Genomic DNA, 15,389 nt, shown 5'->3' on the forward strand with positions numbered 1-15,389 from the left:
CCATTGTTTTTACCCCAGCGTACGTCTCATATTAATGTTTTATTTTGACAGAGAGAAAGAGTCTTGCGCTGAAGGCTCTACCACGTGACTGTGTTCCACCAATCAAACGGCGTTGTGCAGTCACGGACCATCCTCTTACTCAGCGGTGGGACCATAGACTGTATATATTTATGGGCGGACGTTAGCTTACAGTCGTAGCAAACAAAGAATCAATCGTCGCCAAGGCAACACAGACGTGGAGGAACCCCCGGCCTCATAGTGAAAGCATGGCTACCTTTTAGGAAAAGTGTGGAACAGCAGCACATCATGCAGCGTCTCTGTGTCGACCAAAACAAACGGACATGTGAGCGTTCAACAACTCAACATCTAACCTGAGGAGACGTAGCGGTGGTTTTAGTTTCTGCTGTGGAGAGGTGGATTTGTCTTTTAGGTTACATACTGTATGTTTTGCACATGCAGATCCATCCAAATTTAATGTGACAAGTCTCTCACTTAGAGCTATTTTGTAATTAATAAATTAATTTTAATTTATTTTATTGATTGATGAACAATAGTTTGCCTAAATATGATTATTTTGTATTTTTGTGTCTGTTGATGCTTGTGTTAAGAATAAATCAGACGTTACTCAACAGTTACTAACTACTTGAGTAGTTTTTTCATCAAGTACTTTTTTACTTTTACTAAGTAATTATTTGGATGACTACTTTTACTTTTACTTGAGTCATATTATTCTGAAGTAACAGTACTTTTACTTGAGTGAAATTTTTGGCTACTCTACCCACCTCTGCCCAACACCAATCACAGCCATTCTCACATCAAGCCAGTCCTTCAATGTCTTTCTTTTGGCTCACTCTTCTATACATTCAGTGGGGTTTCTGCATAGCGATCCCTGTTTCAGCTTATCATGCTGCTTGGCTGGTCCAGGGAGCATTTTCAAGAGCGGAGCCATCATTGCCAAGCATAATTGTATTTCTATTTGTTGCAATAAATCTATATGTTGAGTTAAATCTATAAAGAGAGGGTTCCTAAGTGAACGCCATAATCAGTTCACTATGCCAAAGAGCAATGTAGTGTCAACTCAACTCTAGCTGGCCCACTGCAATGTGACCTTTCTCACATCTTGCAAGATATTTAACAAACTTTAGAAGGTTAAAGAATCAATGGTTTTATCTACCAGTGCCTCACTGTGGCTAGGGTTCACTGAAACCAACTGCCCTTGAAATTCTGTTTCTGTAGCAGAACAATTGGCACAGCGTTTTCATTAGGGAGAAGAGATCCCAGAAGAAGGTGTTTGGTGTGTGTTTGCAATAAGAGAGGATATGGTAGTTATTGAATGTGCCTTACAATGTGGCATTCCAAGATAATTGGACTGGGCTGCGGATCAGCAGAAAGTAAGACTCAGAAAGAGTCTTCCAGGTCCCGGAGCTATTAAACACAAGCAAGATATGGGACAGGGATGCTGGGTGGTGCAGTCAATTTAATATTAGTATTCAATCTCGCTATATGTAAGGTTAAAGTGTCGTGAAAAAAATCACAAACGGAGAGGATGATAAGAACCGAAGAAGGGTTTGACACAGAGGAGGAGAGTGTGTCTCACTTGCCTTCTCGGGAAAATGAGACAGACAAGAGAGAACACGCATTGTACTGTATTTTCTTTTTCTTCAGAGATAAAACTGCAGCACAGAGGAGTGGAAAGACTTAAAACGCTGTACTTGAGAGGGATGAGCTCACTCGTGTTCCCCTTTGTGGGCCTCTGGCCTACACTCAAAACACACTTACAAGCACACACAGACAGACTGGACTCATGACACACATTTACAAGCTTTTCACAACAATAAACTGAGACAGTACATGCAGAGGTCTGTACACTTCTCAAATAAGATTGTGTTGTTTGACATGATGTCTGGCAGCCTGTGTGTTTGTGTGTGTGTGTGTGCGCAGGGTGGGCGTATACGTATTGGTAAGAGAGGCTTTATCAGACAATCAGAGAAAAATGGCGAAAGACACTTAAAAGGAAATTGCTTCTTATTACATGTCAGCACCAAATGTTAAAAATTTCATTTGACTGATCACATTTGTCACTTGTCGGTCATTTGTATGCACTGGGCAGTACTGATATGTGACTTAATATTGCTTTACCGCAATGCAAATTTTTTAGAGAGAGAGACATAACAGGACAGGTTCGTTCATGAAGTAGCCACCCTGGAGCAGTTACAAGTTTAAGTGTTTTGCTCAGATTTATTCCTATCACATCTGACAGCCTCTCTCCCCTATTTAATTGGTTTACATTAAAGTAGACCCCTCTTTGATGTCCCGTCCCAACATCATGTTTCAGATGGAATTACAACAGATTAACAGGTACACAATACAATATTTGGTATAAGGGCCTACAGAATATAATCAGTTCTCAACGTAGAAGCAAAGACAGCATAGGATATTTACTACAATTAACAACAAGCTGTGCCCCTAACCAGGCTCTGTAATGTGTGTCTGTTTCTGCTGTTTGTCTTCTCTAACTTCTGATTCTATGCAAATGAGCTTATTACAATTCATTGGCACCTGGAAACATACAACAACTTAGCTCAGCCACAGACAGAGGTAAAGCTGAGTAAAAACAGATCAATAAACAAATCCATTACTTCAGACTGCGTAGGGTCTGTGGCCCACCAAAAGAACCCATATTAGCAACACTTTACCAAAGGCAGGGAATCTCAGCAATTTAATACAACTATGGGGACTATAGTGTCTCCGGCGGATACGCTGCAGAACGCCAGTGCAATCATCCAGCTCGACTCCTCAACACTAGTTTTAGTCAAACCTGATTTCCTGCTGTAATGTCAGCAAATTACCAGTAAGTAGAGATTTGGATGAGTCAGAGGAATGTGTGTATGTGAGAGTGTGTGTGCGGTGCTTGCTGTGACAAAGTGATATAGCTGCACTCGAGAAAGCACTTTCTTCCAACCACTGGGGGGGAGGACTCAGGGGAGCTGCAAGCTGACTCAGTCTCATCTGAAAAGCTCTGACTAGGGTCTCCCAAGAGGGATCCCCTCCTCCACAAAGCTCCCTTCAGAGCTCCACGAGCTATGGAGGATCGTTGCCCCCCCCCCGGGATGATATCACAGAGCCTACCCCTGAGAACACACCGACAGTGTGTTGAGGGAGTATGACAGTTGGGGATGAAATAAATAGATAAAACGCACGCAGACGCTCACACACGTTCTCTCTAACACACCAACAGACAATTAAACTCCCAACATGCTCACATATAAAATATGTTTCTCCTACACATATCCACAGAAACTCTGTATGATTGATGGCTCATGAAAAGGAACACAACCGCACATGGTAAACACACGTGCCTCCTTGCCACAGCCTAACCGCTCTGCCACCAGCATGAAACACACATAAGCTGTAATTACGGGGTTTTTTTGTAGCCTCGGGCCCCATCACACACCGGGCGCGTACACAAGCATACAACACCAGATAGAAAAAATGTGTCTTAGTTATAACTGTGAGAATGGATTTGTGACTTTGTCTTTTTAGCATTTAAATGAAGATACAGGGACTCTTCTGAGACAACAGTTAGTTGAGAGGAATAAGTCATTTTTTGTGGCCTTTATCATTTAATATTTTTATCCATAGCTTCATTTGTAGGCAGTTTAATATAAAGAGCTCAACAGTGACTATAAATGTAATGCAGTGCTTTTATTTTTTACATCCAATTTGGAATAAATGTCACATTTTTAAATTGTGTTTTGTTCAACATCTTTGGAAAAGAATTTCTTGCCGTGAGTTACATACTGCTCTCATATGTGTACGGTAAATATAAACGATACAGCTAGCTGCTTGTTAGCTTAGCATAAAGCCTGAAATAGAGGCAAGCTGGCCCGGTTACAATTGAAGGTAACACAATCAACCTACCAGCAGCTCACTAAGTAACCAGTTCCATCTCATTCCATCCATCCAAAAAGTTAATAGTATAGTAATATTATAGTAAATTATAGTATATATATAGTAATATAACAAGCACTGGTTTTATGTGCTGTTTTATGTTTTATGTTTTATTATTTTTTTGCACGAGGACGGAACAAAACCGCGGCGCATCCAGGTAAACGAGTCTCCCCTGGTTTTCGACCACGGTCGGAAACAAAACAATCAGGATGGTTAACACAATACGCCCACAGCCAGAAGGGCGACAAAGCAAGTTGGGTCAGAATACTCCTCAAGTTTCAATAAGTTGTTGAAAAGTCCGTCACTAGCACTAAATGAGAACTGTGTTACATCCAATGTAGCTACTGTCATCTATTAGCACCCAAACGGGGCTGAGTGACACATACAGCCGCACTGACTAAAATACCGGTAAGACAATAATACTTTATAATGAGTACCATAACTCAGAAAAACAAAGCATGAATATGTTGATGAATCTCTTACATTAAATTGGTAGAAATGTACACTACGATAAACTGGAATGCACATTATATGAAAAGCAGATAATCCACACTCATTTTTTCACCGGCCTTAATTTAAAATTTACGGTATGTTATAAAGCAAGACATTTTATTTATCTTTTGTTATAATATCAGTTTTGATTCCAGTTGTCTTTAGAAAAAAAGGGCGTAGTTAGCTGTAAACGCTGACACGTGACATGAGGGTGTTTGTGTGTGTGTGTGTGTGTGTGTGTGTGTGTGTGTGTGTGAGACGCTGATACCACATATTTAGGTGTGTGGAGGGGATTGATTGAGGAGATTGTTTGCACACCAGATGTTTCTTCATAGTGAAAACACTACAGAAGACAAAGACACTGAAAGACTATTCTTCTTTTTCTACAAACTTTTTAGTTTGTAGAAAAACAAGTCCAGGACGCGTAACAGTGAACGTGAAGGTGGAATAGCGGCCAGGAGAAACCGACGCCAGTAGTCCCGACGCTAGTAGGCCCGACTTCAGATGCGAACGGATGCAGTGTCTGGGTGAGTCCATTTAACGCAGCAAAGAAATCCCTCTAGAAGTTGGGAAGACACTTATCCAGGTAAGTTTGGTCTCATTCTCACGTTAAAGGCAACATGCAGGGAAAAGGAGACAGGGGAATAATGACTAGCCTCTAGTAGCTATGTCTTTGTCATACAAGCCCAGGTTAGCTTTGTTTAGAAAAGATTAATTTTTGGGTCTTTTAGGCCTTTAATTCCACAGGACAGATGAAGACATGAAAGAGGAAAGAGAGGGGGAATGATATGCAGGAAAGGGTCACAGGTCGGAGCTGAGACCTCGGCCACTGCGTCGAGAAGTAAACCTATATATATATATATATATATATATATATATATATATACTGTATATATATATATATGTGCACCTGCTCTACCAAATGAGCTAACCCAGCCACGAGCCCAGGTTAGCATTAGCCATTTTGTTACACTTTCTTTTGTTTCTGACTATGACTTTTTAACAATGCATAAGAACTACTAGACTTTACATTTTCTTTTTTTTTTAAAAACATTCCAGCAGGGTAGAGAAAACTCACCTTGCTCTGATGTCAGCGTGTCACACGATCCAAAGCTGAGGGCCAACAGAGTCAGAGATGAACAGAGAAGCCACATGGTTTCACTCCACCAAAAACCTCACGTCACCAGCTGATGGATGAACAAACAGAAAAAGAGAAAGTCAAAAAAGTCAAATCCTTCCTACATGCTGTCAGAAGGACACCCAGACTGCGCACTCTGCCGACAGCTGCACATTATGCTTGACTCTTAAATAGACATTGATGTATATTTATGAGTCAGTCACAGTTGATGTGTTAATTATGAGGTATGATGCGGGCTTTGTTAGTGGCATATGAATTAACCAGAATGTGCTTCATTAGGGAGTGTAACTCTATAAAGTCTGATCATAGTCATTATCCTGTCCATCTGGTTGGCCTTTGACTGGGCAGCTGCCACACACACACACACACACACACCATCACACAAACACACACACACTTACACAAATGTCTGTGAGAGTGCACATAAGTGCACACATTCACATGATTCACATATCTAGGAAAGAATTGTAAAAGAGAAAAAAGAATGTGCACATGCTGACACAAATACCAAGACGACAAAACAAAACGCACACACAGAAGTCAAATGATTTACATGCAGGCTGGTTGGTCCTGAGTCAAACACCCAGGGGCCAAAACTCGTCTCACAACACATCTGGAGACTGTTCTACTGGAGTCATGGTTGTATTGCACCAGATGCTTCCACGTGGCCCAACAACAACCAAACACACAGATTCAAATAGTTGCCACGTCTAAATAATCATTATATTCAGAGTCTCCATAGTCCCTTTGCCTAACTGCAACCCCTTATTCATGAAGGCACACAAGAATGCACGCACACAAACACGCCAACACCGCCTACTCCAACTCACATAAACACATCCCAGCTGACCTGGACTTGCCCTCGGCATGTGTGAGGAGCCTATAACTCTGCGGTGTTTACAGGTACAGCAGGGCCCTCCAGGCAGGCAGGCGAGCAGAGTGTCTCTGAACACACACCTGTCCCATCTGCCAGGAGAAATGACCCCTACTCTCCCCTGGGGGTACACAATGTGGCTTACCTGCCCAGCTGAGGACACTGTGTGAATACCATCTAGCCTGACCTGACTTCCTGCAGCTTGCTGCTAACAGACAATGTGCTGGATTATGGTGTTTCAAACGATGTTCTGAAATAATATGGACAGCTTGACATGCTCTGCATTGTGAATTATGCATTAAATTTGGCATGCTGCTGACTCAAGGTGTGGCTCCTTTCCTTGATTTCTTCCATATTAAAAAGGCCAGGGTTACCATTTTATAAAAAGAACAATATCTTTGCAAGACATTGTATACTCTGGCTGGGGCCCGAATCATCAGTTTGCACAACTGTTGACAACATGGTCACTTTTATGTAAATGTAGCTGGGAGCTAAACAGCAAGAAGAATAGATTAAAACAAAGTTTTCCCTGCAGTTGGATGGGTGGAAGGTTAATCAAAGCATTAGACGGCTGAGTTTGAGCACTCTAAAGCTGAAACCATTATTATAAGCTTCATGCCACATGATCACAATAATAAGAAAGTTCACACAGTACATAATACATACTGCATCACAGTCCAGAGAACACAGTATGAGGGAAAAGTAACAGCTCATTGCTATTATTATCTGGCCATAATCCAAAACAATTTAATAGTCTCCCAATATGTGTTGCTATGGTTGTCTCTGTTTCTTGCAGCTTCACGGGCCACCCAGCTGGCTACAGCAGATAAAGGCAGTGTGGGGTCATGTCACTGGACTTGGCCGCTGGGTGGGCCATGAGCCCGGTAAGCAGGGCCGCGAGTGATCGGGTCACTGAGCACAAAGCTAATACAGTATGGAAAACAATGACAGATTTGAAAGTCTTCCAGCACTAAAAGCCTGGAGACATGCGCTGGCGGACAGAGCTGGTGACCAACATTAACAATCACAACGCTCATCATTTCACCCTGGACAGCATTTTCTACAACAACAATGCGTCTCCATGGAAGGTGCAGACCAGCTCAGTAGTTCTAGGGGTCATTTAGGTTCTAGGTCCAGACCTATTGAATGGTTTCTATTTTCAGTACAGCTACCAGTTCCAGTACTTTTATGGCTTGAATACATGGACAGACGCTGATATTGTCCTATTTAACAATGGAGGTAATTTGTGCTCAATGCTTAGCAATTTTGGTTGTCACACATTTCATCATCATTGCCACTGCTTACAGATGGAACAACAGCCTCGACACAAGCCTGTTTAGAGGAACACACACTGACAGAGTTAAATGAAACATGTCCTCTCTATGGCCTGACAAGAGAATTGCTTATTAGCCACCGAGTCATGGATGATTAAACAACAGCAAAAACGTTGCCCACTATTTAGACTCCTTTCCCTCGGTTTATATGGGAGAACCCAGCATAAATGTGTCTGCCATGTAACATTTGAGGGTTCACTGCCTTTCCAGCTGTCACTACCAGCATTCTTTAGCAAGAAGATTGATGGACATTTCGCTCACAGAGTATCTATTTCCAATTTAGCCCGCTCACAGTAAAAACACACTCAGTCCAGAGTGGTTTGGGTGTTGGGCAGTGAAAACAACCTCCTGATAGGACTGTTGGGTTGTGACCCTGAATGATTCTCCAGGTTAAGTCCTCTCCCAGCAGAGAATGTGTAGGAAAGTCCACTAAAAGTTGACTGGAATGCAGCCATGAAACAGAAGTCCTGCATAAAAAGAGGGCGGGTAGACGCATACAATGACATTAAAAACGTGCATATACAGTACATTATGTGTGCAACAGAAGACAAAAAGGGCGGTAATACAAGGATGTGGTCACAAAGCCAGAACAAGAATACAGAAAGATATTTATGAATATAGGCTAAAAACACAATGATGCAGGATATTGTTACATCACGTAGATCACTATAACTAGAAGGCACACAAAATACATTTGAAAAACAATAAAGAAAAGAAAACTAGTTCCCAAATGAAACTGCTGACAGCCAGGTCTGTGGATTATTGTGAGTAACCGGTTCATGAATTCTGGAAATAGACATTGCTGTTGAGTTTTTCAAATGTGTATTTTTGGCACTTTTGAGCAATACAAGCCGGGTGCCATCTAGTTCCACTATACTTGACAGAAAGCAAACATCTCAACAGCCAATATATTCAACACCGGGCAACTCACACCAAAACAATCTAGACTAGTGAATAGCCCTATACAGGTAAGAGGGAATTATGTATTTTTTTGAATGTGGCGTGAACTGCGTTTTTTCTGGTAGGGATATTAATGTTTGTTAGAAATCTCATGGCAATCCAACCAATAGTCGTTAAGACATTTCACTCGAAACCATTAATGTGAGTTAGTGATGATGACAGAGCATCACTTCAGCCAGTAGACTCTTCCTCCGGCAGCCATGCATGTCTGTGCCAAATGTCCCTGCCAATCCATCAAGTACCTGTGGAGATATTTCTGTCTGGACCAAAGTGATGGACCGAGTGAGTGACACTGCCATCCCAACAGGCGATGGATGTTGACAACAGTCAGTGTGCTGCTATCTTTTCAGGCACGCCACAGAGTTGTATTTGCCAGACAGGAAGTATCCGAGCATCTCTGACAGCCAGAAGCTTCTATTTACTGAGATTCTGATGTCATCATGAACAGAAGAACATGTCCACGTATAATCCTGGCTCTTGGATGTGCTTCAGGCCAAACCTGAGAGTGCATCGCAGGCCTGTTACAATGGGGAACTCTGAGGGAATAAAAGTAATTAATGATGTCCTGAGGCTTTGATAGACTCTCCAGATATCCACTGACCGGGAGCAAAAGAAACTCTTAAACTAGCGTAGACAATATCTAAAGCTGTGTAACATTTAAAGACAACTGTGGCAAGTTTTTACTAGTCTTAAATACTGGGCTGTGTTCAGGGCCTTGAATAGTTGTGAATGAGAATCAAGCCAGCACAGTTGCAGATTGAGAACAAAAGGAGGGAGTTTTGAAAACTTACAGCGCTCCCTCTGCTCATGCTTGCCTCAAAGTTCCACTGCCGTGGACAATTTTGGTCCACTTACAGAACTAATGATGTAAGGTGAACTGGTTGGCCTCAAGCCCGTTCTATGCATGGTTGAGTCAGTCTGCAGATGAAAATGCTAAAGGCTCACCATTTCTGATAGCTTAATGTTCACATCATTGCTGACCGGAATAAGCAAAGAGTCAAGTGGATGATAAAATGATCTGTAGGCGCACAGTACAGGCTAGAATTAGAAGCAGTACATGAAACAGATCCTGCGTGGCCCACAGCTAAATACTGCATGTTCCGCCTGCAGCAGGTTAAATGAGCAACACTTAATGTGCAGTTTAATTCAAGGACAGCAATTTGTTACATTTACAGGGCTATGTTCCCCCAGGGTCTGAAGAGGGAGCAGTACCTATTACTGCAGGGGAAGAGGAGGGGGGGGGAGTGCCCCAGGAGATACTTTATGAGATATTAGGAGATATTTTTTTTAAAGCATCTAAGATTATCTTAATATCTTTGACCCCTTCAACATAATATGTCTGAAGGTGAAGAGGTAACAGTGGAAAGATTGACACATGTCATCATAGAAATACATTTTTTTTTTTCTCTCGCAACAGGCAAAACACTGAGCTGTTCCCCATTTGGCAGGGAAGGAACCACAGAAAACGTTCAAGATGTGTTAGCAGACAGGATGCAAAAGCCAGCAAACAGGGAATGGCTGCGTAATGAGGAAAACAGATGCGACTGTGGCATTCAAGCTTCCTCCTCAGCACTTTTCCTTCCCCCCCCCCCCCCCCCCCCCCCCCCCCCCCCCCCCACCCCCCCACGTATAAAGACAAGATAGATGGATAGATTGTGGACACTGATCTCAGATCAGTGCAGTGATATAGGCTCAGACATTACTCGGCCTGAATGATATGCATGTTGCAGATCCAAACACGGCGCGCTGCTGAGAGGCTTTTCCGTGCCACAGGGGTTGGATGCAAGCCACAAAGATTTACAGTAACAGCTCAGCCCGGGATGTGTTGGAGCCTATAAGGCCTGGCTTGGAGTATGAGGGGAAAATCAGCATTACTTCTGCAAAAAGTTTCTCGCAAGATCCAATGTAGAAGTACAAAAATGTGTTAGGACTGCCCAGCAGATTTAACTTGATCCCCACTGGGAGAAAGTGTTTATCATACATGTTAAGATGTTTTATCTCCTAACATTAAATAGGCTATATATAACCTTTCTTTAATCCCTTGGATATGCACTGTATGGTGGCTCTATAGTGATTACAGTGATATTTATTTGTTATCTGTATACGCGTATAATATCCCCATGTGATGTAGCCTACTGTATGCCTGTTGCAATACGAACATATAGCCTGCTGCAAAAGTTTCAGCATAAGGCTCCACTACCTTTCCTTTAAAACTTACATCGCTTTTACACATTACAAGCAACACGTCTGTAAAAGCCCACAAAAAGCCATACCTTCAACTACTGATAAATCCACAAATCGGCGACCACATTAATCCGGAAATAATCGGTGATTGTGTCCAGGGGGACTCTTGAGGGGCGATGCAAATGCAATTTTAAAATGTAATTCCAGGCCGTCTTTTGTCCCGTTGTCTTTCTTTTCTTGAGGCTTCTTCCACGGAGAAAGGAAAGAAGAAGAAAAAAGTTGCTGCAAGATTGTCCGTGTCCAACTTTTCCCCTCCCCTCTCACCACCGCTGCAGCACAATCCAAATCCTGAGTCCCTCTCCCTCTTCTACTCCCCCCCCCCGCCCCCCTTTGCTTTCAGTATGTGGTTTTCTCCGTCCCTCCTTACTTTTTTTCCTCTTAGTCTCTCTTACCCCTGTCCATTTCTCTTCTTCCTACCCCCCCTTTGTTTCTCCCCTCCTCTCTTTGAGGGGGAGATCCCTTAGTGACATCACCTGGTCCACGGTGATGGAAAATGAGCCTGGGGCATCTCTCTGATCTCTCTCCCAGGCCCCTATCCTCTCTTTACCCTCTGCCCCCCCTTCACCTCACCTCCTCTCCCTCCCTCACCTCTCACTGTTTGAGTTCATGGCTTTACTGGAGGGTATGGGGAACTTCCATTCTGTCTGGGTTAAAGCACTGTATTAGGACAAGAAATATGGATAACGGCAGCGTGACTGGTGCATTATTCAGAAGAATTTCTGCCCATTAAAATTAATGAACTTGCATGTCATACTTACCTTTGATTGACGGCCTGGTCCAAATCCTCCATATTGTTTTATCACTGGGTTTTATTGCATCCAATCCATAAAGTGGCCTCGTTTGCAGCCCCTGACCATTCCGAAACACTCGTCTTAATAGCCACATCAATTCCACCTTTATTGTCAGTAAGTAAATAGTTGAGGAGGCAAATAAATATCACTTTGCCATTTGATTTATGTGTGCCTCGCCCTCTGCTGTGGCGGAATAGGTACCGAGGAGTGCTCACATCGTCAAGATGTTTATTTCTGTCCTCTGTTCAGAGGTCAACTTCTCCGCAAAGCCATTATCTTTCACACTCTCATTAGTTTTAACCTCTATCTCAGAAAGATTTTTAAAAAAGTTCAAGCAGCCTAATGAGAAAGAAGAATCAACAACTTGGTGAATTCCAGCGAAGCCTCTTTGACTAGTTTATGAGAGGAACAAGACGGTTACTCTCCATCAATGGGTTTTGCAGCTGTGTGGCAATGCTGCAACCTTTGAACTACATGTTCAGCCAGATGTGAGCATTTTCAGCTAACAACCTTGGTGGAAACTAAGTCATTTGCGGGACAAGTGTGTATGTGTGATGAGTCTTGAGACCGGGTTGTCACATCAGAATCAGAATCAGAATCAACTTTATTTGCCAGGTATGAGGACACATACGAGGAATTTCTTTTGGAGCATTGTTGCTCACAATGTGCTTCCACATACAAAACAACCAAAACAAAAATATACACACTAATATATACACAATATATACATACTCTAAACAGAAACAATATAGAGGCATGAGTGCAATGAAGAGTTCAATAAAAATGATTTAAATGTGGAACATAGTGCAAAGGGTACTGGGATAAATAGTATTATGTTATTATATTACGATATAAACAGTGTGAACATTATGAACAGTTCTGAAATAGGAAATGAGAATGATGAATAAATAACAAATAATAAGTGATAAGTGAGATTTGAGAATGGGAATGATGAGGGAATAGTAAATAATAAATAATAAGTGCTGTGTGCTAGTGGAACAATCATATGGAAGCAAAGATAGGCTGGGATCTTTTTTTTCTTCTTATATTTTTAAATGGAGCACCTTGTTTTGTGTGACTACATACATCCTCCATTGGGGCTTCCTCTAGCTCACCCAGTGGGAGCATTCACCCGATGTGGGCTGAGTCCTGCAGCGGCCCGGGTTCAGGTCCGACCTGCGGCCCTTTGCTGCGTGTCATCCCCCATCTTCCCCCTTTCCTGTCTATCCACTGTCACTATCTAATGAAGAGAAAAAGCCCCAAAAAATAATCTTTAAAAAAATATATATAGTTAGAAATTAACCCATTGCTGAACACTTAATGTTGCAATTTAAATCCCACAGAACAGCAGTGTAGTAGCTTCCTTTAAAAACCCATCGGTCTAAATGTGTGTTAATTGAAGTTCCGCTCTTTGACATTGCCAGTAGTCATTTCCATGTCAAGTGCAAATTCAAAAAAAAATTCTCAATTTCTGTGTCTGGGATTACCAAGCGCTCATGTGAAGGTCTCTTTCTTGGATTATATGGCTGACAGAAAGGAACTTGATAAAACCAAGGGGGTAAGCCTCTGCTCTCTAAGCGTAGCTCCCATGGCGCCATTTTAATGCTACGAAGCACTCCCCGCCTTTAGCATTCCATTGACTGCCATTCATTTTGACGCCACATTGACAGCGAATAGCTTTCCATCTGAAGCGTTTAAAGACTGTTTGTCCATTGTTTAATTCTAAAGAAACACGACAATGTGTAAAAGGTTCCATTATCTTTTACCTCACGTTATAACTCGGTAGCAGATGTTTTTGTAAAAATAGGCTGACAATTGTGTCATAACCACGCCAATTACTGTCGCATATTCAACAAATCACCGTATTGTCAGGAGAAGCACGGAGACAGTTTCAACTCAGATTAGCTGTTTAGGTTTAAATACAAATGTTAACTAGCATTTTAGTAAGCAATTATTAGCCTGTGCCTATGTTATCTCCTTACATACTGTATAGCTACGCTCTCGATCTCTGCTGATTGGGAATGATTGAGATTTCTCTTGCACAGCTACCAGAAGAATTACAACTGTCAGACAGCTTGCTCACATCCCAGCTACGTCATCAAACTCAGTATGAGGCTGCGTAGTAATGCTCAGCTATCACCAGAAAAATGCTTCTAATATCCTTCACTGGTCTCCGTCCAAGACAACGGGATCTGTTGGTCCATTTCTTTAACTGTCTATGGATAAGACAGGGGTCACTTGCTTTTTCTTGGCAAACAGGATGTTCAAGTTTGAATTTTTGGCTCCACTTTACTTGAAGGTATCTACATAAGAGTGACATGACATGTCATGAACGTGTCTTAAACATTATAAACAAGTCATAAACGTTCATGACAGAACGCTTCAAGTAAGTGTCATTCGGTTTTGTCATCACAAGTTATGGTTATGTTAAGGTTAGGGTTCATGTGTCAGCGTCATGTAACTCTTGTGTAGATACCTTCAAGTAAAGTGTTACTTCATTTTACATGCCAAATTTCCCCAATCCATTTCTATCCAATTTGAAACCTGAGTTTTTAAAATGGAATATAGTTTTTTTTTTCTTTTTTAGAAATGTGTACAGACATTTTTGGTGTCCAGAGGAGAAGGCCTTGTTACGGCAGCACAGAAGGACTCAAATCCACGGCTCAATAATAACAGGATTTATTGGGGAAAACAGGAATTAGTGAGTAGGAAGATGGACGCCACGAACAGGGAAGCAGAGGACCGGAGGTTGGGGGGAAACTCGGGACGTGAGGATATCTGGAGACCGGGAGCCGAGGAGGAGACACGGGAGGTGGAACGTGGGACAACCGGGAGCATGAGCCGAGGAGGAGACACGGACACGAGGAGCGGGGCGCCGTAGGAGGAGGCCCGAGGGGTGAAGCCAGCTGACCGGACGTGAGGAAGACAGGATGGAACTGCGGGGGAAGAAAACAGAGAGGTGAGTAAACGGAACACTAGGAGACCAAATATGTATGACTTGCGCTGTCGAGGTTCACCAGCGTGACTGGAGCAACGATCAGGTGAAGAGTGGATGAAGAGCCGGGGTAGACATACGGTGGGAGATGGGTGATGACAGGCAGGTGTGAGCAGCGGGAGCAGTTGATGACTGATGACGAGCATGTGTGCGTAGTCAGCTGGAAAAACCAAACAGATCAGGGAACAGGGGCCTGTTGCACGAAACCAGGAGAGGGGATTAAGTCGGGATATTCAAGTTAACCTGGATGAATTTAGCTTTGACTTGGTTGAGCGAAACCAGGTTGAATTAAACCCAGCCAAGTAACCATGGAGATTTGTTCTTTGCGGCTAGCCTGGTCCAGAGCAGGCTAACAGCCAGGTTAAGATTAATCCTGGAGTCTCATGTGTTAAATCAGCTTCTGTGGCGTCCGTGGTCTGTGCAACTTTAGGTTTATCCAGGACGCTCCGGAGATTAAGTGGGACAATGCAGCTATATTACCAGATGATAATAATGGCAAACTGGTCAGAGACCAGTACATTCATGATTTCATTTTCTTGTTGCTTGTCCTTCTCTAACATAGGACATTTTGTTATTGTTTGTGATATGGGGCCTAATGTTTTTTATTACA

General features: G+C 42.5%; 1 protein-coding gene across 3 annotated transcripts in view; it reads right to left on the reverse strand.

Annotated features, from left to right (window-relative positions):
- col16a1 (collagen, type XVI, alpha 1) overlaps positions 1-11,293 on the reverse strand; it is an 88,634-nt gene extending 77,341 nt beyond the window's left edge. For all 3 annotated transcript variants that reach the window (XM_032535244.1, XM_032535245.1, XM_032535241.1), the window contains exons 1-2: positions 11,023-11,293; positions 5,522-5,630 (exon numbers count right to left, since the gene is read on the reverse strand). In XM_032535244.1, coding sequence (XP_032391135.1) covers positions 5,522-5,597 — 76 coding nt within the window. In that variant the 5' untranslated portion in view covers positions 5,598-5,630; positions 11,023-11,293. The remainder of the gene's footprint in view (positions 1-5,521; positions 5,631-11,022) is intronic.
- Between the last annotated feature and the right edge of the window lie 4,096 nt (positions 11,294-15,389).

This window comes from Etheostoma spectabile, chromosome 14 (assembly GCF_008692095.1).
Source record: "Etheostoma spectabile isolate EspeVRDwgs_2016 chromosome 14, UIUC_Espe_1.0, whole genome shotgun sequence".
Taxonomy (NCBI): domain Eukaryota; kingdom Metazoa; phylum Chordata; class Actinopteri; order Perciformes; family Percidae; genus Etheostoma; species Etheostoma spectabile.